General features: G+C 56.9%; 1 protein-coding gene across 2 annotated transcripts in view; it reads right to left on the bottom strand.

Moving 5' to 3' along the window:
- Positions 1-2,133: 2,133 nt before the first annotated feature.
- SNX8 (sorting nexin 8) overlaps positions 2,134-21,262 on the bottom strand; it is a 55,475-nt gene continuing 36,346 nt past the window's right edge. For both annotated transcript variants that reach the window (XM_055262351.2, XM_063631063.1), the window contains exons 3-11: positions 20,052-20,169; positions 17,135-17,256; positions 14,789-14,869; positions 11,825-11,985; positions 10,759-10,891; positions 5,164-5,232; positions 4,793-4,942; positions 4,301-4,450; positions 2,134-2,300 (exon numbers count right to left, since the gene is read on the bottom strand). In XM_055262351.2, coding sequence (XP_055118326.1) covers positions 2,187-2,300; positions 4,301-4,450; positions 4,793-4,942; positions 5,164-5,232; positions 10,759-10,891; positions 11,825-11,985; positions 14,789-14,869; positions 17,135-17,256; positions 20,052-20,169 — 1,098 coding nt within the window. In that variant the 3' untranslated portion in view covers positions 2,134-2,186. The remainder of the gene's footprint in view (positions 2,301-4,300; positions 4,451-4,792; positions 4,943-5,163; positions 5,233-10,758; positions 10,892-11,824; positions 11,986-14,788; positions 14,870-17,134; positions 17,257-20,051; positions 20,170-21,262) is intronic.

Genomic DNA, 21,262 nt, shown 5'->3' with positions numbered 1-21,262 from the left:
TCATCCCTCTTCTGCTCCCCCTCAGCCCTGCCCTCCCTTACCCCTGTTCTCCTCCTCACCCCTGCCCTCCCTTACCCCTGTTCTCCTCCTCACCCCTGCCCTCCCTTACCCCTGTTCTCCTCCTCACCCCTGCCCTTCTGCTCCCCCGACTCCTGCCCTCCTGCTCCCTCCTCACCCCTGCCCTCCTCCCTTCCACCTCCATCCTCAGCCTCTGGACACGAGGACCCTGAGACCCTGCTCTTGAAGTTTCCACCACAGGGAGACGTCGCCAGGCATGTGGCCTCTCATACACTCACTGACCCCGGAGTCCCTGCTAGGAAAGCTCCTTCCGAAAAGCTCATTCTGAAGTCTTGCTCTCTCCTTGGAGGGCTGTGTCAGGAGCGCGTGCCTTGCCTACTCTGGAGACACAGAGGCCCCAGCGCCTGATGCCCTCCACGACTCCCCCACAGCCTCTATGGTCCTGCAGCTGGACAGGCCCCAGGAAGGTGCGGGGTTGACGGAGAGGCCTTGTAGCCTTCTGCCCACGTGGGGTCACGTTTCATGGCTCAGGTGTCATGGTGCCACGCATGGCAACTGAGAACCTGTCTCTGCAGAGGGGGGTCAGAAGGCAGCACAGCCCAAGACTCGGATAGGCTAGGGACTCACAGGACAGCCCACCTGTCGGGCTCCAAAGAGAACGCTGCCCTCAGCTCATCTGGCCAGAAGGAAGCAGCCCAGCTCACAGCAGGAAGGCACCGGCAGAACCCACAGGGCAGGGCTGGGCCCGAGCCCCACAGCCACCGAGTCAGCACAGCCCACAGGGCCAGAAGGCGCGGCTGTTCCCTCTGGCCGGCTTGCAGTGGACGATGGATCACCTGCCTGCGGGGCACACACAGGAGTCCCCTCTCCATCCCAGTGCTGTGAGCTGCCCGTAGGTACAGGCGGAAGGGAAGCACCCTCTGTGAGAGGAGGGAACGCCCCGGAGACCAGCGAGCATCTGCAGAACGGAGGGACAGCGGAAACCCTGGAGCCTGGCAGGCCCCTTCCAGCACCTCTCCCCGGCCAGGGAGGGGCCTCAGGCTCCGGAGAGGTGCAGGGGTCCGCTGGGCTCCCGTGTGCCTTCCACAAAAGGGGTTCGGGGCAGAAGCAGACCCAGGCCTGTGAGGCGGACATTCCAGCCCCACAGAGCTCAGGAGAATGGCCTTCTTCATCCAGAGAAGGGAAGGGGCCTGAAAGACCACTGGCTCCCTCTGTGAGCAGGTGGCTGGGCCGGCAAGTGCGCGACGGGAGGCTGGGAGGAGGGCTCTAGGCGCCTCAGAGAAGGAAATCCACTTAAAAGGGGGCTATCCCTCCTCTAAAGCCTCAGCTGGAATGGAACACGCCCCCCACGCCCCCACCTGTCCTCCGCCAGCCCATCCAGCCTCAGTGCCACACGGTGCAGACCCCAACACTGGCCACCAGAAATCAAGGGAATTCAGGGGACAGGAACAGAGCCGCTGTAGCGCCCACGCTCAGAGCCCCAGCTCTCCGTCACGCCTTTGTCTTCCAGGCCTGAGACACAGGCACACACAGGGTCAGGGTGTGGACACAGGCACACATGGGGTCATCCTATGGGCACAGGGCATGAGGCCACTGGACCCCACAGGCCACTCCCAGACCAGGGCTCCAGGTGTTGGCTATGGCAAGTTCCCTAGAAAGTTCACCGTGCACGCCCCACGCCCGACGGCCCTCCCTCCCGGCCTTGGCACCACTGGCTGTCCCCTCGCTGTCCATTGGCAGTCCCATGCCTGGGCTGCAGGGCGGCCCTGCCCTCTCTCCTCGGCTGACCGAGCACCATGACGCTGCCCCTCCCGACTGTTCCAGCACCTGCAGGCCCTGCCTCCACGCTCCCCCAGGCACAGTCTCTGTGAGACCAGAGATCCCTGCCTCCCCGCATGGCTCTGGGTGTCAGGAGGAAACCATTCCAGAGAACCCCACCACCCCTCTCGACAGGCTAGCAGGCCACAGGGCGAAGGACAGTGTGGCCCAGCTGCCCCTGTGGTCCACGGATGCCCCTCCCGACCCGCAGGCATGAGCTCCTCTGCTCCAGCTGCAGCACGTGGCGTGGCGGGGAGGGGAGCTGCCATCCAAAGGGAATTACACCGGGACACACCGTTTGGAAAGAGGTTTTAGTGTGGCCGCAGGGAGCACCACCTCAGCCTCAGGCGCTAGTGGGGACACAGGCCGTCCTCCGGCGGGGAACACGGTGGGGTCAGGGTGCTGTGTGGTCCCGCAAAGAGGCAGCTGAGCTTGGGCCTCAGGTCGTTCCACACCTTGCTCATCTGAAAGGGAACCGAAGAGAACAAGATCAGCAGGCGGGGCCGGGGCTCCTCCTCACGCTCTGATCCCAATTCCTTCCCCTTCCAGTGACAGGGAGGGAGGAGCCCTCGGGTGTGTCAGCTCCTCAAACCTCTGGCAGAACCAGTGCTGCCCATCCTGCACAGAGGAAGCCCAAACCAGGAGTGCACCAGCAACGTGACCTGTGGTCACGACACCCACGCTTCGATCCCTGCACCCGGGACCGAAGGGCCACAAATCTGCCTGCCATGGAATCGTGAGAAACGTTACTATCACGTCATTGCCAGTACATGCTCTAGCTGCCGTGCGGGCACTGGCCTCATGGAAGCCTTGGCAGGTCAAACACCAAGGCCAGCCTGGGCAACACGGGGATGCAGTCTCCACAGAAAATCAGAAATATTAGCCGGGTGTGGTGGCGCCTGCCTGTGGTCCCAGCTACTCGGGAGGCTGGGGCTGCAGTGAGTTGTGACTGCACCACTGCACTCTGGCTTGGGTGACAGAGCAAGACTCCATCTCAAAACCAAAAAGCAAACCAAAAACACAAAGACCACATCCACCAAATCAATAATACCCAAACCGGAAGGCAAACGGCGGCCCCACTAGCCAAGCACTTTCGGAACCAGGGCAGGAACGGATGCCGTGGATGTGAGGAGGGGAGTGTGGCAGTGAGGCAGGAGTCAGGCCAAGACCTGCCATGCAGGGGCTCAGGTGGCCAGAGAAGGGCAGGGCACACCCTGGGGGCCTGCCGGGGAGGCTTAGTCACTGGACCACAGCACACTCAGCATCACAGGACTGGAAATTCCTCATCACCACAGTAAAAAACCTGGTAGGACTGGGGTTATGGCATCACGCCCCGGGTGCCTGTTGGTCGCATTCCTTCACTGAGGACACACCCGGCCACTCACATGTCCAAGCCCACCCTGGTCCCTGAGAGCCTGGCCATCTCACAGTGACGCTCCTAACACAGCGGCTGTCTCCGCCTCTCCAGCCCCACCACGGCCGCCTCCGGCCTGCCATTCCCAAACTGCCGGACGGCACCCACAGCACCAAGCACCTCCCGGGGACAGTGTGGAATCTCGTGACCACCCCAGACACTCGGTGCCGTTCCACACACACCACAGACCACCGCTTCAAAGCTGCTTGCAGCTACTTAATAAACTTCATTTCAGCCGGGCACAGGGGCTCACGCCTGTAATGGCAGCAGTGCTGCAGTGAGCTGGCCGCCAGAAACGAGGGGAGGCCTGTCCCAGGACGGTGGGAGGGTTTCTTCCCACAGGCTGAAGGAACCGCCACCTGGAGGAAGCCGGCCAGGGCTTTGGAAGAACAGCCACTGCGGCGCTCCGACGCGCTGGAACACTTCTCTCAGCCTCAGGGTGCGGGAGCTCTGCGCGCTTTATCCCGGACTTCTCAAATCCCTCCAGAAGGCAAACTGTCCCTCTCTGGTCCTCCCTCCGCCCCCCAGGAATCACAGGGACACCCTCACGATTCCGATTTTGGCTACACAGGAGACTAGAAGATCCAGGCGAGCACCCTGTTCCAAGGCCCATGCGGACCCCAACTCCACTAAAGAACCTCTCTAGGGCGGCCGGCCACCGCGCTACCGGGCTTGAAAGGCTGCGGGACACGCCGGGCGCGGTGGCTCACGCTTGTAATCCCAGCACTTTGGGAGGCCGAGGCGGGCGGATCACTAGGTCAGGAGATCGAGATCACGGTGAAACCCCGTCTCTACTAAAAATACAAAAAAAAAATTTAGCCGGGCGTGGTGGCGGGCGCCTGTAGTCCCAGCTACTCGGAGAGGCTGAGGCAGGAGAATGGCGTGAACCCGGGAGGCGGAGCTTGCAGTGAGCCGAGATCGCGCCACTGCACTCCAGCCTGGGTGACAGAGCGAGACTCCGTCTCAAAAAAAAAAAAAAAAAAAAAAAAAAGGGCTGCGGGACAAAGGCAGGCCGTGGCCGAGACAGCGGCCGGGGCAGGGCGGACTCACCTCCTTGTGCCCTTGGATCTGAGAGTTGACGAAGGCGCGGAGGATGTGGGAGGTGAGGGGCAGGTAGACATGGATGAGCTGCGTCTCCTGGTGCAGGCAGTACAGGGAGAAGTAGTTCCGCAGCTCCATTGTCTGAATCGCGTTCTCCTGCTGCAGAGCAAACAGCCGCCTTTCGCACATGGCCCAGCCGGCGACGGGAGCACCAAGGCCCGAACACCAGCGTGCTCCCTGAGCCAGGGCGGCCCCTTCTCCTTCAGCCTTCACCAGGCATTTGGAAGGTGGTGAGGTAAGAGAGGGCCGGGGAAGGAGCACCGTGCAGGGAGCCGCATCCCTCTGGGCACGCGGGCCAGCTCCCTGCCTCCACTGCACCCCCCAGCTCTGTTCCAGACAGAAGGAGCCAACCCAGGGGAGCCCACCAGAACGGCTCCGGGTCCCACCATGGCCGGGAGGGGAAAGGCTCCCACGGGCCTGCTCACCCGCCCCGCCACCCACCTCCACGATGCGGGACTCCAGCTGCTCCACAGACTCCGGCTCGCGGTTCTGCACGGCGGCGCTCATCATCTGCCTCTTCATCAGGCTGTACTTGTGCAGGGCCCGCTGGTGCTTGTGCAGCACGCCCTTCTCATGCCGCTCGCACAGGTCCTGCGGGGCCAAGGGAGGCACTCGCCCGCCGCCCTCGATGCCCGCGCCAGGGCCCTGCGGAGCCGGCCGAGGGAAGCACCCCCACGAGACGGAAGGCTCCGTCTCCCCCTGCAGCCCTGGCTTCTCAGCTCCTCTTCCGTCCCCCAGGAGTTAGACCCTTGAAGGATCCTAAGATCATTCCTGAAAGTTCTGCCCCCAGCCAAGGAGCAGCCAAGACTCACCTTATAGGACTGCAGCAGATCCAAGAAGAGGTTCAGCTTCTCCACCACGTCGTTCTCTTCCTGCTTACCCTGGAAGGCGAGGGGGAGCTCACCCACGCGGACGCACATAGGACCCGGTCCCTGCCCGGGAACTCAGACCCAAGCCTGGCCTGGGCCGGTTCCTTCCTCCCAGAGTCAGACGGGCTCCCCAGGACCACCAGCCAGGTCTGCAGGGGGCCCCCTTCCCCACCAGCCCACCCATTACCAGGCGGAGACGCCTTCGAGCCCAGCAGTCTTTTTTTTTTTTTTTTTGAGTCGGAGTCTCGCTCTGTCGCCCAGGCTGGAGTGCAGTGGCGCATCTCGGCTCACTGCAAGCTCCGCCTCCCGGGGTTCACGCTATTCTTCCGCCTCAGCCTCCCAAGTAGCTGGGACTACAGGTGCCTGCTGCCACGCCCGGCTAATTTTTTGTATTTTTTTTTTTTAGTAGAGACGGGGTTTCACCGTGTTAGCCAGGATGGTCTCGATCCCCTGACCTCGTGATCCGCCCACCTCAGCCTCCCAAAGTGCTGGGATTACAGGCGTGAGCCACCGCGCCTGGCCTAGCCCAGCAGTCTTGATGGGAACAAAGCCTGCGTTCCCACGGGACAGCTGCCCGCCCTCCTGCTCATCAGCCCGGCCTGCCTTGCCTTTCTCAGGCCTTCGCAAAGCCGGCGACTCTCCCGACACATATGCTGGGAGAGCAAGGTGCCCCAGACCCCCCGACCTCTAAGGCTCCATCAAGCACTGCAGAAAACCCGAGCTCCCATATAACGCTGTGAGCCGTGTGGAAAACGGGCACGCCCGGGAGAGACACGGAGGAGAACAAGGCTGTTGTCTCCGCATCAGTAACAGGAGAGAGAAACGCGGGCCTAGGAAGGGGGCACAGGGTAGGGGGCGCAGGGTGGGAGAGACGGCAGCTGCAAGAAGGACGTGCTGCTGATCCAGGAAGAGAGGCGGCCGCCTCAGGCTGCAGGCAGAAGCACCACACTCAGCGGCGGGGGCAGCAGTGGACACAAGCTCCTCTTTGGCCCTCACACAAGGCTCTGTGCGGGCAGCACAGCCACAGAGAGAGCCCAACAGGGCAGTGAGTGCACAGCAAACGGCGGGCAGCCCTGGAGTGGAACAGGGGCCCCGTCATGGCAGAGGAATGCCCTGCTCCTAGAGTCACCACAGCACCTGAGGACACGAGGCAGCCCCCACAGGTGAACCCCACCCAGACACTGCCTCGACCTCCGCAGCTTATACCAGTAGCAGCACTCGGTGGAGGCACAGGCCAGGCACAGTGCACACAGCCCGAACGCACGGTGCACACAGCCCGAACGCACGGTGCACACAGCCCCAACGCACGGTGCACACAGCCCGAACGCACGGTGCACACAGCCCCAACGCACGGTGCACACAGCCCCAACGCACGGTGCACACAGCCCGAACGCACGGTGCACACAGCCCGAACGCACGGTACTCAGAGGCATCTGCGGTATGAAGAGTCGGCCCAAAGCCCTGGGCTCTGGCTGCCACTGAGGGGAGCATCCAAGCTCTGGAGACAGCAGGGGTCCGGGGAAGGCAGCGGAAGAGGCAGCCCATCCACCCCTGACCTGCACAGCTCACCACAGACCCTCCCAGCCACAACCACAATCAAGCCAGGCCGATGGCAGGTATCCAGGGGAAACCCCCGACACTGACACCTTCAGTCACACCCAGGCCCTGAAGGGCTCCAGTCCCCACAGCTCACGCCCTCAGTCCCCACAGCTCACTGAGCACCTTGGGGAGACCACGCTCCCTCCATGATTCCTCGGGCTCCACCCGTGGCAGGAGGTGAAAAGCTCACCCCACGCACTGCACGTCAAACTCAGCAGGAGACGGTGCAGGCAGAAGAAATGACTGGAAGGAGTTTTACGGGACACAGCCCTGGACTGGGAGCCGGGGGTGCTGCCCAGGCTCTGCCGCACCCCGGGGGACCCTAAGATGCCCCTTCCACCCTCCAGACCTCAGGCCGACTGAACAAGGAGGCTCCCCGGCCACCAACCCCACACCCAAAGCAGCTCTGATTCCAGCCAGTAAAATGTGCCAGGAGAAGAGGTGTGCTAAGAGTTTCTAAAACTCAAGAGGGAAAACGCCAGGTGCCCAGCTCCCACCTGACCAGGCAGGGGCTTAGGAGAATGGAGGCTTATTCCCTGGCCCAGCAGAAGACAGGGAGCTCGGAGGTCCCTCTGCTTGTGTCATTTGTCACCAAGTCCCATCTGTCGTTCAGTGCTGCACAAGGCCCTAAACCAGGGGTGTCCAATGTTTTGGCTTCCCTGGGCCACATTGGAAGAAGAATTGTCTTGAGCCACACATAAAATACACTAACACTGTGATAGCTGATGAGCTAAAAAAAAAAAAAAAAGACAGAGAAAGAAAGTGAAAGGAAGGAAGGAAGGAAAAGAAAAATGGTCTGTGTATAAATCTCATAATGTTTTCAGAAAGTTTACAGTTTTTTTTTTTTTCTTGAAATAGAGTCTTGCTCTGTTACCCAGGCTGGAAGGCAGTGGTGTGATCTCAGCTCACTGCAACCTCCGCCTCTCAGGTTCAAGCGATTCTCCTGCCTCAGCATCCCGAATAGCTGGGATTACAGGTGCCCACCATCACGCCTGGCTAATTTTTGTATTTTTAGTAGAGATGGGGTTTCACTATGTTGGCCAGGCTGGTCTCGAACTCCTGACCTCAGGTGATCTGCCCATCTCAGCCTCCCAAAAGTGCTGAGATTACAGGCGTGAGCCACTGCGCCCTGCCAAGTTTACAGATTTGTGTTAGGCCACATTCAATGCCGTCCTGGGCTGCACGCAGCCCGTGGGCCACAGGTTGGACAAATGTGCCCTAAACCATCAATGCATGCGCCTTTAACCAAGGCGAAGGTCCCGTCACCATGGAAAACACAGACCCTACTCCAAGCCTCACATGTCTTGCGGGATATGGCTACCTTCAGCTCCTAATAGGTCTGGGGAGAGTAAAACTGGTGTAAGTACAAGCAGAATTAGGAAAAACAGTCCTCACTGCCTGACGGCAAGGGTGAGATGGAACTTCTACTGCCTCAAATGAAAGGCCTCGAGGTTTGTTTCATGTGAAAGCTCAATTTAACTACAACCAAAGACAGTGAGAGAGATTCAGGAAGCAGCACTTCTCCAGACATCACAGTCCCAAAACACAATTCATGAGATGTCCAAGAGTCACAGAGCTGGGCAGAACCTCAAGCCACAAACTCCTACCGCACCAGCAGCCTCAACCTTCTCTCCATCTTCAAGGTGGAAATGCGGCATCCAGGGCTGAATCAGAAAAAACCTTGGAAATCACCTCATGAGTGAGGCTCATCCTGAGCTCTGCAGAGCCCCGGGGCACTCTGGGCACCCCGCCAGCAGCCACCTGCTGAAAAGGGAGTGGAATGTGGCAAGGGTCCGGGTCCCTGTGACAGGAACGGCTTTTATGCTTTGCACACCGAGCTTGGGGGAAAGGGTCAGCAGGTTACAGAAACAGCTCTTTTGGCCGGGCACAGAGGCTTGTACCTGTAATCCTAGCACTTTGGGAGGCCGAGGTGGGCGGATCACTTGAGGTCAGGAGTTTGAGACCAGCCCGGCCAACACGGTGAAACCCCATCTCTACTAAAAATACAAAAATTAGCCAGGCGTGGTGGTGCACACCTGTAATCCCAGCTACTCGGGAGGCTGAGGCAGGAGAATCGCTTGAACCCGGGAGGCAGAGGTTGCAGTGAGCCGAGATCATACCACTGCACTCCAGCCTGAGCGACAGAGCAGGACTTCGTCTCAAAAAAAAAAAAAAAAAAAAAAATAGCTCTTTTAATAATGTAGTCCAACCCCCTTGTATTTAATTGATGGGGAAACTGAGGCCTGGAGACCAAAGTAGCTTGAGCATGGTCACAGCACAGACACACAATGCATAGGGCAGGTGACCCTGAGATCCTCTGTCTCTATCCTGACAAGCCCCCAGCCCCACGTTCTCGATCCCCTCCACCTGGGGGGAGTGGGCACACAGACCTGGAGACAGAATAGACTCAGCCCCAATCTACAGACACCAACAGTGCCCTCCCTCCGTTTCTAAAGGGAACACACAAGCACGGGGGCGGAAGAGGAAGAAAACCCAAGACTTTCCACACCAGCAAAGACATCAAATTTCCTCTTCAGCACGAAAAACGTCATGGGCACCTGAGTGCCCCGTTTCCAGCTTGAAAAGCCCCAGCTCCACAGCAGATGGGTTCACCATTCACCAAGCCACTCAGGAGCTCCAGGGCTCGGGGGGAGCACAGCCCTCACGGGCACACTCTGATCACTCACTTCAAACTAATATGAGCAGCCTGGAGGCCACTTTCCCAAGAAATAGGAACTAGGCAGCAAGCTCCCCCCTTCACAACTATGTCCACTTTTTTTTGTTTTTGAGACAGGGTCTCGCTCTGTCACCCAGGCTGGAGTGCAGTGGCACCATCATGGCTCACGAAGCCTCTACCTCTTGGGTTCAGGTGATCCTCCCACCTCAGCCTCTTGAGTAGCTGGGACTACAGACACGTACCACCACCCCTGGCTATTTTTTTTTATTTTTTATAGAGATGAGATCCTGCTCTGTTGCCCAGGCTGGTCCCGAACTCCTGGGCTCAAGCAGTCCTCCTGCCTCGGCCTCCCAAAGCGCTGGGATGATAGGTGTGAGCCGCCGTGCCCAGCCACATAACACTTTTTTAACATAAAAGCACCCAGATGAGCCTTTCAGTGTGATAGTAAACACCATATCTTCAAACTGATCCCAAATGACTCCAAGATCTTGGCGGATTTCTGAAAACAGCTTCTGCCCATGCAGCAGGAGCACTTTCTGAAGCTGAGTGTGGAGCGGGAGGTGGGAGCCTCTCAGGTGCTGGGGCTTCGTTATTATTCTGATGAGTTAAGTCTCCAGTGCCAAATCCTAGTGGACCTGACAGCAAAGTGGGAACTATCTGGTCCACCCAGGAGTACGCCTGGAAGCCCAAGATCATCTTTTCAAAGACAGAATCTATCCTCCAACCTCAGCAAATCAACACTCAAGACTACAGCCTAATCTGTTTTGTCGCTGGCAAACCCCTCTCGAAAGCGTAAACGCTCCTAGGGAGCCACCAGGAACAGATGTGGACAGGCAGCTCCCACCCAGGGCACAGCTGTCATTCACTCGGCTCAGAACTGGGAAGCCGGCCGGGCACAATGGCTCACGCCTGTAATCCCAACACTTTGGGAGGCCGAGGCGGGCAGGTCACCTAAGGTCAGGAGTTCGAGACCAGCCTGACCAACATGGTGAAACCTCGTCTCTGCTAAAAATACAAAAAATTAGCCAGGCATGGTGGTGGACACCTGTAATCCCAGCTACTCGGGAGGCTAAGGCAGGAGAATCACTTGAACCCGGGAGGCAGAGGTTGCAGTGCACTCCAGCCTGGCGACAGAGCGAGACTCCGTCTCAAAACAACAAAACAAAAATGAACTGTGAAGCCCATCTAAGCAGGAGGCGCTACCCATGCCAAGGCATAGCGTGTTCTCTGCAACAGGCGCCTGGGAGAACCGATCCACTCACCTGTTGTGCGGCCTTGTCGGCGAGCAGCGCGAATTCCACAGACAGGCCTTTCAGAGCCTGCTTCAGGGACCCCCACGTGCTGCTGTTCAGAGCGGCCCAGGAGGGCAGCGGGGTCGTGTCAGATCCTATTGCACTGAGGGAGCAAGCACACAGGAGAGGAGACACTCAAGGCCTGGAGCTCACCTCGCAGTCGAGTCTGGCATCCCCCACCACAGACGTCCTCCACAGCAACCTGCATGACCCCATCCTAGGCCCCTGCTGCAGAGTGGCCTGTGGGGACCCTGGGAGCCCGGGAGAAAGGGTGGCCCTGGGGCTGCACCCCAGGCCCTGCTGCGTCTCTTCTTCCCTACCAGCCCCCAGGTGACGTGTGTGCACAGGTGAGGGGCACTGCTGAGGCGAGCAGAGTCCCGGAGGGGGTCTCCCCTCCCCTCAGGCAAAGGAAGCGTTGCCAGCCCATGGTCTGTTCTTCCCCAAGTCAAAGGGATCTTTTTTTGTTTTTGAGACGGAGTCTCGCTGTGTCACCCAGGTTGGAGTGCAGTGGTGCGATCTCGGCTCACTGCAACCTCTGTCTCCCGGGTTCAAGCAATTCTCTGCCTCAGCCTCCCCAGTAGCTGAGATTACAGGCACCTGCCACCATGCCCAGCTAACTTTTTTTTGTATTTTTAGTAGAGACGGGGTTTCACCATCTTGGCCAGGCTGGTCTTGAGCTCCTGACCTCGTGATCCACCCACCTCGGCCTCCCAAAGTGCTGGGATTACAGGTGTGAGCCACCGCGCCTGGCCTGGGATCTTTTTTTAAAGTCTCATCCTGACAGTGGGAAAACTACCAGAGCAGAAACTGGTGAGCATTTACTCGTGCTCAGAAATCCGTGTTTCAGGGCGGAAATTCTCCCGTGTTTCTTCTAAATATGACCCCACATGTGCCCGACCCATTTTCTGCCCCTTCTGGGGTGAAACGGGTCAGGATGCTGGTTATTACGGTAAATGCACTTTCTGCCCAAGCCCTTCACCAGCATGGATTCCCGTCCCACCGTGCGTGCCCCTGCAGAAGCTGAAAGGTCACCTGCCTTAGCTCCTTCCCGAATATGAGAAGATCTGCCGCGTTGTCGATGGCCCGCGACGCAATCCGCTCGGCCCTGTCTCGAAGCTTGTGAAAGCTGTTGTAGATGTTCCGGATCAGCTCCCGGCTGATGGCAAACTGAGCCTGGATGTCAGCTGGGAGGAAGTCCTGACATGATGATGAGGGGAGAGACACTGTGTTAGTCGATGGGGAGCACCTGTCAGATGGCAGCAGCCGGTCCCCCAAAAGCTGAGCCATGGGAGACCCAGCAGGTCCATGAGCCACCCCAGGAGCCCCACTCCTACAGGCCTGCAGGGATCACTCTGTGTGTCCAAAAAAGAAACGAAAACCATCATCACCTGCATGCCACAAACACGAAGACAAATGACCCCATGGGATGAGGACCACAGAGTCCACTGAAATCTCATCACACTGGAGGGCCTATCCAAAAACACTCAGATAAGGCCAGGGGCAGTCACTCTCATCTGTAATCCCAGCACTTTGGAGGCTGAGGCAGGTGGATCACCTGAGGTCAGGAGTTTGAGACCAGCCTGACCAATATGGTGAAACCCCATCTCTACTAAAAATACAAAAATTAGCTGGGCATGGCGGCGTGCACCTGTAATCCCAGCTACTCTGGAGGCTGAGACAGGAGAATTGCTTGAACTCGGGTGACAGAGGTTGCAGTGAGCTGAGATCTCGCGACCACACTCCAGTCTGGGCGACAGAACGAGACTCTGTCTCAAAACAAACAAACCAACAAAACACTGAAATAATAATCTTGCCGGGCACGGTGGCTCACGCCTTTATAATCCCAGCACTTTGGGAGGCCGAGGCGGGCGAATCACGAGGTCAGGAGATCGAGGCCACGGTGAAACCCCGTCTCTACTAAAAATACAAAAAATTAGCCGGGCCTGGTGGCGGGCACCTAGTCCCAGCTACTTGGGAGGCTGAGGCAGGAGAATGGCGTGAACCCCGGAGGCGGAGCTTGCAGTGAGCCGCGATCACACCACTGCACCCCAGCCTGGGTAACAGAGCGAGACTCCATCTCAAAAAATACTAATAATAATCTTTAGCTGGATACAGTGACTCACACCTGTACTCCAGCACTCTGGGAGACTGAGGCAAGAGGACTGCTAGAGCCTGGGAGTTTAAGAACAGCCTAGGCAACATAGTGAGACCCCATCTCTCCCAAAAAATCAAAAAATTAGCCAGGTGTGGTGGAGCGCCTATGGTCCCAGGCGCTTACAGAGGGCTGAGGCAGGAGGATCACTTGAGCCCAGGAGGTCCATGCTGCAAGGAGCCATGACCAGAACACTGCACTCCAGCCTGGGGACCCTGTCTCCAGAAAACAACGAAAATAAAAACAATCTTCAAGTTAAACACAGTGAACATAAATTCCTGAAAGACTTTCCACATGGGGGGAAGGCCTCTCGTATGCTCATTTATTCCCAAAGACTTTTTATAAGATTTGACACTAACTATCAGTGTTCAGAAACCAGAAAGCTCAGAGAGTAAAATGAAGGTAAAAGATTTGGCGAGGCATATGGTGGTTCATGCCTTTAATCCCAGTACTTTGGGGGGCCATGCCGGGAGGATTGCTTGAGGCCAAGAGTTCAAGACCAGCCTGGGCAACATAGTGAGACTTCATCTATACCAAAAACAAACAAACAAATCAGCCAAGTATTGTGGCGCACGCCTGTAGTCCCGGCTATTCTGGGAGGCTGAAGCGGGGGAATTGCTTGAACCCAGGAGGTCGGGGCTGCAATGACCTACAACTGCACCACTGCACTACAGCCTAGGGGACAGAGCAAGACCTTGTCTGAGAAAATAAAATAGAATAATAGATTTTTTATTTTTGTATGAAGAAGCAGGTTTTTTTCTGGGTGGTTGTTGTTGTTGTTGTTGTCTTTGACACAAAGTCTCACTCTGTTATCCAGGCTGGAGTGAAGTGGCACGACCTGGGCTCACTGCAGCCTCGGCCTCCTGGGTTCAAGCAATCCTCCTGCTTCAGCCTCCCAAAGAGCTGGGATTACAGGTGCCTGCCACCACGCCTGGCTAATTTTTTTTTTCTTTTTTTTTTGATGGCGTCTCTGTAGCCCAGGCTGGAGTGCAGTGGCGCGATCTCGGCTCACTCCAACCTCTGCCTTCTGGGTTCAGGAAATTCTCCTGCCTCAGCCTCCTGAGTAGCTGGAATTACAGGTGCACGCCACCGCACCCGGCTAATTTTTGTATTTTTAGTAGAGATGGGGTTTCACCATGTGAGTCAGGCTAGTCTTGAACTCCTGACCTCGTGATCCACCCGCCTCGGCCTCCCAAAGTGCTAGGATTACAGGCGTGAGCCACCATGCCCGCCAATTTTTTGGGTTTTTTTTTTTCGTATTTTTATTAGAGATGGGGTTTTGCCATGTTGGTCAGGCTGGTCTCAAACTCCTGACCTCAAGTGATCCGACAGCCTCTGCCTCCCAAAGTGCTGGGATTACAGGCGTGAGCCACCGTTCCGGCCTGAAGAAGAGGTTTAAAAAGAAAAAACCAAAAACAAAAAAACTACCAAGTAGCTACCTTAGTCCTTTTTGGAAAAAGACCAAACTTTAAACATTTAATAATAAACAAATGCAACAATGAATCCCCAGAAATCTGAAAAGGTGGTGACACAAGCGTCCGTCTGTCTGAGTCACAGAAAAGGGCAGAGGGCACGAGGTTCCTGGAGGGCCTGAGGTCAGAGCTCAGCCGCAACCCGGCCCTGCTGCTCGGGGCCTTGGCAGACAACAGCCTGGCCGAGCCTGTTTCTCCATCTGTAAAACAGGCCTCCCAGCCCTGTGTCGGAGCAGGTGAAAAGAGGGTTAAATGAGGAAACCGTGCGACAGATGTCAGCATAATCCCTGCCACGCGGAGGAGGCAAAATCGCTGTGAAGGGTTAAAACTGTTCTCTGGTTAAAAAGGGAAGTACTCTTCAAAGTCAGAAAAATACCTTGGCCCTGGCAGCCAGCTTACAGTTCATGAATTCGTCCCCAACGCACTGTGCTGACTCCTTTAACTTGTTCTGCACATCCTACAAAAAGAAAAGAGACAGCTTCACCCTCTTCTACTAGCAGCAGGAAAGCTGCTGTGAGGCATGGGTCACTGTGGAGCGGGAGGTCGGCCTTCCTCAGGAGAAACACATTTCCACATGTTGGCTTTGACATTAGGATTCCGCAATCTCTTGACTCTCCCTTAGATGTTTTTCTCACCAAACAGGACGGCCTGGCTTTACAGCAGGAGCACCACAAACCTGCAGCCTCTCTCCAGAGGCACAGCCACTCCATCCGCAGACGGGGGGCAGCTCTGCAGAGAAACGGCCCCTCCATCCGCGGACCCGGGGCGGCTCTGCAGAGAAACAGCCCCTCCATCCGCAGACCCGGGGCGGCTCTGCAGAGAAACGGCCCCTCCATCCACAGACCGGGGGCAGCGTCAGCCCCGGAGATACCCGAGACCCTGGTAGCTTCCAAAAGCGCAACAGAACAGGGCAAAAGTGTCTTCCTTCCTGGGAATGCATCCGTGGCGCCAGGGACACCAGAGCCCGGGGAGCTGCTGGGCAGAGGAAGGACAGGCCCAGCCCTGGCACCAGAGCCCTCTCATCTGAACGAGACCTCCTGGACAAAGCCATGCCTTAAAATCAGGAGCCGCCCAGGAGATACAAGGGGAAACCCTAATATGCAGCTGTGTACGTGTCCAGGAATTCTCAGATTTCAGGGATGCCTTAAAGATCATCTGACTCAACTCTCATTTTACAAAAAAAATAAACCTGAGGCCCAGCACGGTGCGTGCCTGTAGTCCCAGCTACTCAGAGCTTGAAGCGGGAGGATTGCTTGAGCCCAGGGGTTCAGGGCCAGCCTGGGTAACAAAGTGAGACCCCATCTCTAAAAACAGAAAGCAAGCAAGAAAACTGAGGCCGGGAAGTGACAGAGAATGATACCTGTGGGAAGGCCACAGGGAGCGTCCTGCCCCCAGAACAGGGGTATTGCCCACCCGTGACCCACCATGCCTCTCCCCACCACCCCTCCCAGGTCCTGCCACATTCCTCTTCTGACAATCCAGATCGCCTTCCAAAGGAAGGTTTCCAACCCCAGGGCTCAAAAGATCCCACTGCCTGCTCCAGACATCCCCGGGGCCATCCCAGGCACAGGGCGAAGGCCCCTCTGCCTCCAAGAGGAATGAAGACAAAAGGAACCAAGGCTTGCGTGAGGTCAGCCTGGGAGGGGGGGTGCCTTCCTGCAGCAGGGACAAGGACAGAGGCCCTCAGGTCCCCACTCAAGAAGGGGTTTCCCTAAAATAGAGGAGAGCCTGGAAACCTCTATTCCAGTGGAGCCCCCGCCCCTCCCTGCACAGAGAGAGGGTCCTACAGGCACAGGTGGAGGAGAAGCACAGGACCCGCCTTCCCTGGAGGGGCTGGCAGCTGCTTCCTCTTCCCGGAAACAGGAGCTGGGCTGCAGGGTTGTTTTGTGTTTTGTTTTGTTTCGTTTTTTTGAGACAGGGTCTCACTCTGTCACCCAGGCTGGAGTGCAGTGGCACAATCACAGCTCACTGCAAGCTCCACCTCCCAGGTTCAAGCGATTCTCATGCCTCAGCCTCCCAGGTGACTGGGATTACAGGTGTGCACCACCATGCCTGTGTTGTGTTTTGTTTTGTTTTGTTGTTTTGTTTTGTTTTGTTTTGACGAACTCTCGCTATGTTGTCCAGGCTGGTCTCAAACGCCTGGGCTTAAGGGATCATCCGGCCTCAGCCTCTCAGAGCGCTGAGATTAGAGGCGTGGGCCACCGTGCCTGCGAGCTATAGCTTCTTGACATACAATAAGGCTGCGCCGCAGCAGCTGGAAGGAAGGAAGCCCCACTCGGACTTCTGACGGAGCGCATGTACAAGAAGTGAATTCCCGGATGTAGGTCTGTGCTGTGGCTCTGACGAGGAGGCTCAGCCTGTGTTCCAGTGGTCCTTAGTCAGACAGGGCCTTGTTTTAAGTAAACACTTCTTCCCATCTGGAGTCTCTGGGCACCTTTCTAAACCCTCCAAACCATCCAGCCTAAATCCTCAAAGTGACCACAGAGACCCATGATTTCCACGCGGATTTACAAAATCCTGCAAAGTCAACACCAGGGACACCTCTGAAAATCACATTCAGACTGTTATCTGGAAAGGAAAGAAGTCTTGTCCATGTCATTCCTGCTGGGCGTCCAAACAAGGGACCAAGAGGATAAGAAACCAAACCTGAGAGAGGAAAGGGTGGGTCCGGAGGCTCGGGGACTCCCCGGGGCCGGGACACAGGCAGGGCAGACACACTCACCGAGCCGCTGAAGGACAGGAAGAGCTTGAGGACCACATCCTCGGAGAACAGGGGATGCCGCGCCACCAGGTTGACGAAGCGCTTCAGGGCTCTCCGCCTGGCCTCAATGAACTCCCTGTCGGCTGGAGGAGCACACGGGGTCACTGGACAGAGTCCAGGGCGCTGGCCCCCATCTTCTGCTCTGGGCAAGTTCTCAAAACTCTCCCTAGAGGTGGCAGAGGGCCCAGCGGCTAGCGGAGGGCACTGGCCGGGCCCCCAGTGCTGCTCAGACAATGGGTCTGAGAAAGCCGCCCAGAGCAAGAGCCCCACCCCCAGAGGCCCCCTCCGGCCACACACACTTGGGTCCAGGAGCTGCCAGGCAAAACTACAGATCTGCTTGTTTCCATCGGGAGTCCTGGGAACCACATGAGTGGTCACTTTAATCACCTCCATTAAAGACATCTTCCATAATCCCCTCCTGGCACTTCTCTCCACGAACAAATGGGTTTTGCTACACTCTAACACTAACACAACCCAGGTTTTCTTTTCTTTTCTTTTCTTTTTTTTTGAGACAGTTTCGCTCCTGTTGCCCAGGTTGGAGTGCAGTGGCGCGATCTCGGCTCACTGCAACCTCCGCCTTCTGGGTTCAAGCGATTCTCCTGTCTCAGCCTCTGGAATTAGCTGGGATTACAGGCGCCCACCACCATTCCTGGCTAATTTTTGTATTTTTAGTAGAGAAAGGGTTTCACCATGTTGGCCAGGCTAGTCTCCAACTCCTGACCTCCGGTGATCCACCCGCCTCGACCTCCCAACGTGCTGATATTACAGGCGTGAGCCACCGCATCCGGCTGAGTTTTTCTATTCACTGTGCTTATAACTCACTCTGCAAAGGATTCAATTACTCATTGCTTTCATTCAGGTTAAATATTTTCACTCTAAGGGGAAAAAAAGTAAAAGCATATACTGATGCATTCAGGACATTTCAATCTGAACACAAACAAAAATGGTATTTAAATACTTTTTTTTTTTTTTGAGACGGAGTTTCGCCCAGGCTGGAGTGCAGTGGTGTCATCTCAGCTCACTGCAACCTCTGCCTCCCAGGTTAAAGCGATTCTCCTGCCTCAGCCTCCCAAGTAGCTGGGATTACAGGCACCTGCCACCACGCCTGGCTAATGTTTGTACTTTTAGTAGAGACGAGGTTTCACCATGTTGGTCAGGCTGGTCTCGAACTCCTGACCTCAGGTGATCCGCCCACCTCAGCCTCCCAAAGTGCTGGGATTACAGGCATGAGCCACCAGCGCCCAGCCTTTAAATACTATTTTTAATGTATTAAGAAATACAGCCAGGAGTGGTGGCTCATGCCTGTAATCCCAGCATCTTGGGAGGCTGGGGAGGGCAGATCACTTGAGGCCAAGGAGTTCTACATCAGCCTGGCCAGCGTAGCGAAATCCTGTCTCTAAAAAACACCATAAAAGGGGCCGGGCACGGTGGCTCAGGCCTGTAATCCCAGCACTTTAGGAGGCTGAGGCGGGTGGATCACGAGGTCAGGAGATTGAGACCATCCTAACACGGTGAAACCCCGTCTCCACTAAAAATAACAAAAAAAATTAGCTGGGCTGGTTGCGGGCGCCTGTAGTCCCAGCGACTCAGGAGGCTGAGGCAGGAGAATGGCGTGAACCCGGGAGGGGGAGCTTGCAGTGAGCCGAGACCGCGCCACTGCACTCCAGCCTGGGTGACACGGCGAGACTCCATCTCAAAAACAAAAACAAAAAACACCATAAAAGAAAGAAAACAAATAATACAGTTGGCTGGGGCCTCCCTCCTGGCTCAAGACTGGCAGGCCTCTTCCGATGAGGCTGCACTTCCATAAACGCGCAACTGGCGCAGCGCGTGTGTGCGGTTTCCAGGCGCTGAACACCAGCCAGCGCTCATCAACTCGGATGCCCAGGCCTGAGCCAGCATCACACACCCCTGTCGTGCCCTCTGCTCCCTGCTGCCCCTGAGCGCCCGTGTGCCCTTCAGCATGATCTGAGTGATCTGCTCTGTGGCGTTCACATTGCGGGGGGGGTGGGGGCAGAAAATCACATCATCAGACCCCGGGCTGCTTGCTCAGGGACCCATGAGAGGCAGACGCATTTATGCACCATCGTACGATTTCAGATGCGGGGAACTGGCGACTGTGTTAGCTCCCATGCTGCGTCCCCGTCCAGGACACGGTGACTGTGGAAGGGCTGGGAACGGCGGAAAGCCATGATCAGCTCTAAGCACTCATCTCCCCAGCGTGTTTTATTCAGAATTTGAGGAACGGGCTGAGGAAGAGACGCCCAGTGAGATCAGAGCTGGCAGCCGCCATCCCGAGCTCTGCAGCCCAGGGGGACACAGGCCTGGGGAGCGGCTCCGAGGTCGTCTGCGATCTCCCACCTGGCCCGAGGCCATCTTCAGGCAGAGAGGTGAAGGTGAGGCAGCCGTGTGCTGTTTTTTCTCTCCTGCAAGATGCAGCTTACATTTCCTACTTGCACAACTTCATTTCTCTTCCATGAGGTCACCGAGCGCTCCCATGGCTTTGCAGATGGAGGCAGGGCAATGCCAGCCTGGTGAGCACACAGTGCTCCTGGCAGCCCTCTCGGGAGCTCTGGCCACTGCACTCTGGAGAGGAGAACTGGGGTTCTCTTTCACACCTGCACAGCAAGGGCTTCCCCACCTGCAGTCATCCAGCTGAAGGCTCCGGTGGGCCAAGGATGCTGGGTGCCAGTCTCCCTGCCTGCACCAAGGCTGAGCTCAAGCCATAGCTCTGCCCCAAACACCAAAAGGCTGGAGTTTCCCTGCAGCCCTGCACCTGCCCCGGTCTACAGTGGGGCCCATCCCTGAGCCAGGACCACAGGGTCCAGGAGATGGGCTCGCTCCCTCCGCCCCCAGTGGGCAGCACGCCTGGCTTTACCTCCCAGCATTCTCTTGGGTGGCAGGGCAGGCACCATACGGTAGGGGAACTTGTGCAGGAGCATCTCCTGGAAGACCACGAAGTCGTTGTACCGTCTGTATACCGAGGACTTGAAGCGCTGCAAGAGAAGGGTCGGTGCTTAGATCCGATGTTGGAAACCACGCTGTCTCATCACTTCCCCTCAACAGAGCCCGGGAACACGACAGCACCAAGTGCATCTTCTCTCACCAGGCCTTTACTAAACGGAGAAACCTTGTGATGCCTTCGTGTATGGCAATACAACTTTTAAACTTTGTATAGCTCTTAGGCCGGGCGCGGTGGCTCCCGCCTGTAATCTCAGCATTCTGGGAGGTGGAGGCGGGTGGATCACCTGAGGTCAGGAGTTAAAGAGACCAGCCTGGCCAACATGGCAAAATCCCATCTCTACTAAAAACACAAAAATTAGCTGGGCGTGGTGGTGGGCGGCTGTAGTCTCAGCTACTTTGGAGGCTGAGGCAGGAGAATCCCTCGAACCCTGGAGACGGAGGTTGCAGTGATCCAAGATCACGCTACTGCACTCTAGCCTGGGCAACAAAGCAAGACCTTGTCTCAAAAAAATTAAAAAAGGCCGGATGCGGTGGTTCACACCTGTAATCCCAGCACTTTGGGAGGCCAAGGTGGGCGGACCACGAGGTCAGGAGATCAAGACCATCCTGGCTAACATGGCTAAAAATGCAAAAAATTAGCCAGACTTGGTGGCGGGTGCCTGTAGTCCCAGCTACTCGGGAGGCTGAGGCAGGAGAATGGCGTGAACCTGGGAGGCAGAGCTTGCAGTGAGCTGAGATCCCACCACTGCACTCCAGACTGGGCGACACAGCGAGACTCCATCTCAAAAAAAAAAAAAAAAAAACAACTAAACAAATGGTATGAAGCACAGTGGCTTCCCACCTGGTCAATGGTTGGCCCGTTACACACACATCGGGGTGACCAAACTGCCCCCTTGACAAATGTTCCCTAGGTGGCAATGAATTTACTTAAGGAATGGGCAGCTTAGTAAGACTGGAAGAAAGGCCAGCTGCTGGCTCCCTGGCAGGGAACAGCACGTCTCACACACTCGGAGCTGCCTCGCCCCCAGGCTGCCAGGCCCCAGAAGGAAGGGCTGGCTTGCTGGGCTGGCTTGCTGGGCTCCCCGGCGGCATCCCACCAGCTGGTCCACATCCCCGACTGTGGCC

Source organism: Symphalangus syndactylus, chromosome 22 (assembly GCF_028878055.3).
Source record: "Symphalangus syndactylus isolate Jambi chromosome 22, NHGRI_mSymSyn1-v2.1_pri, whole genome shotgun sequence".
Lineage (NCBI taxonomy): Eukaryota > Metazoa > Chordata > Mammalia > Primates > Hylobatidae > Symphalangus > Symphalangus syndactylus.
The sequence above is the reverse complement of the archived record's forward strand: the minus strand, read 5'-3'. Positions and strand labels throughout refer to the sequence as shown.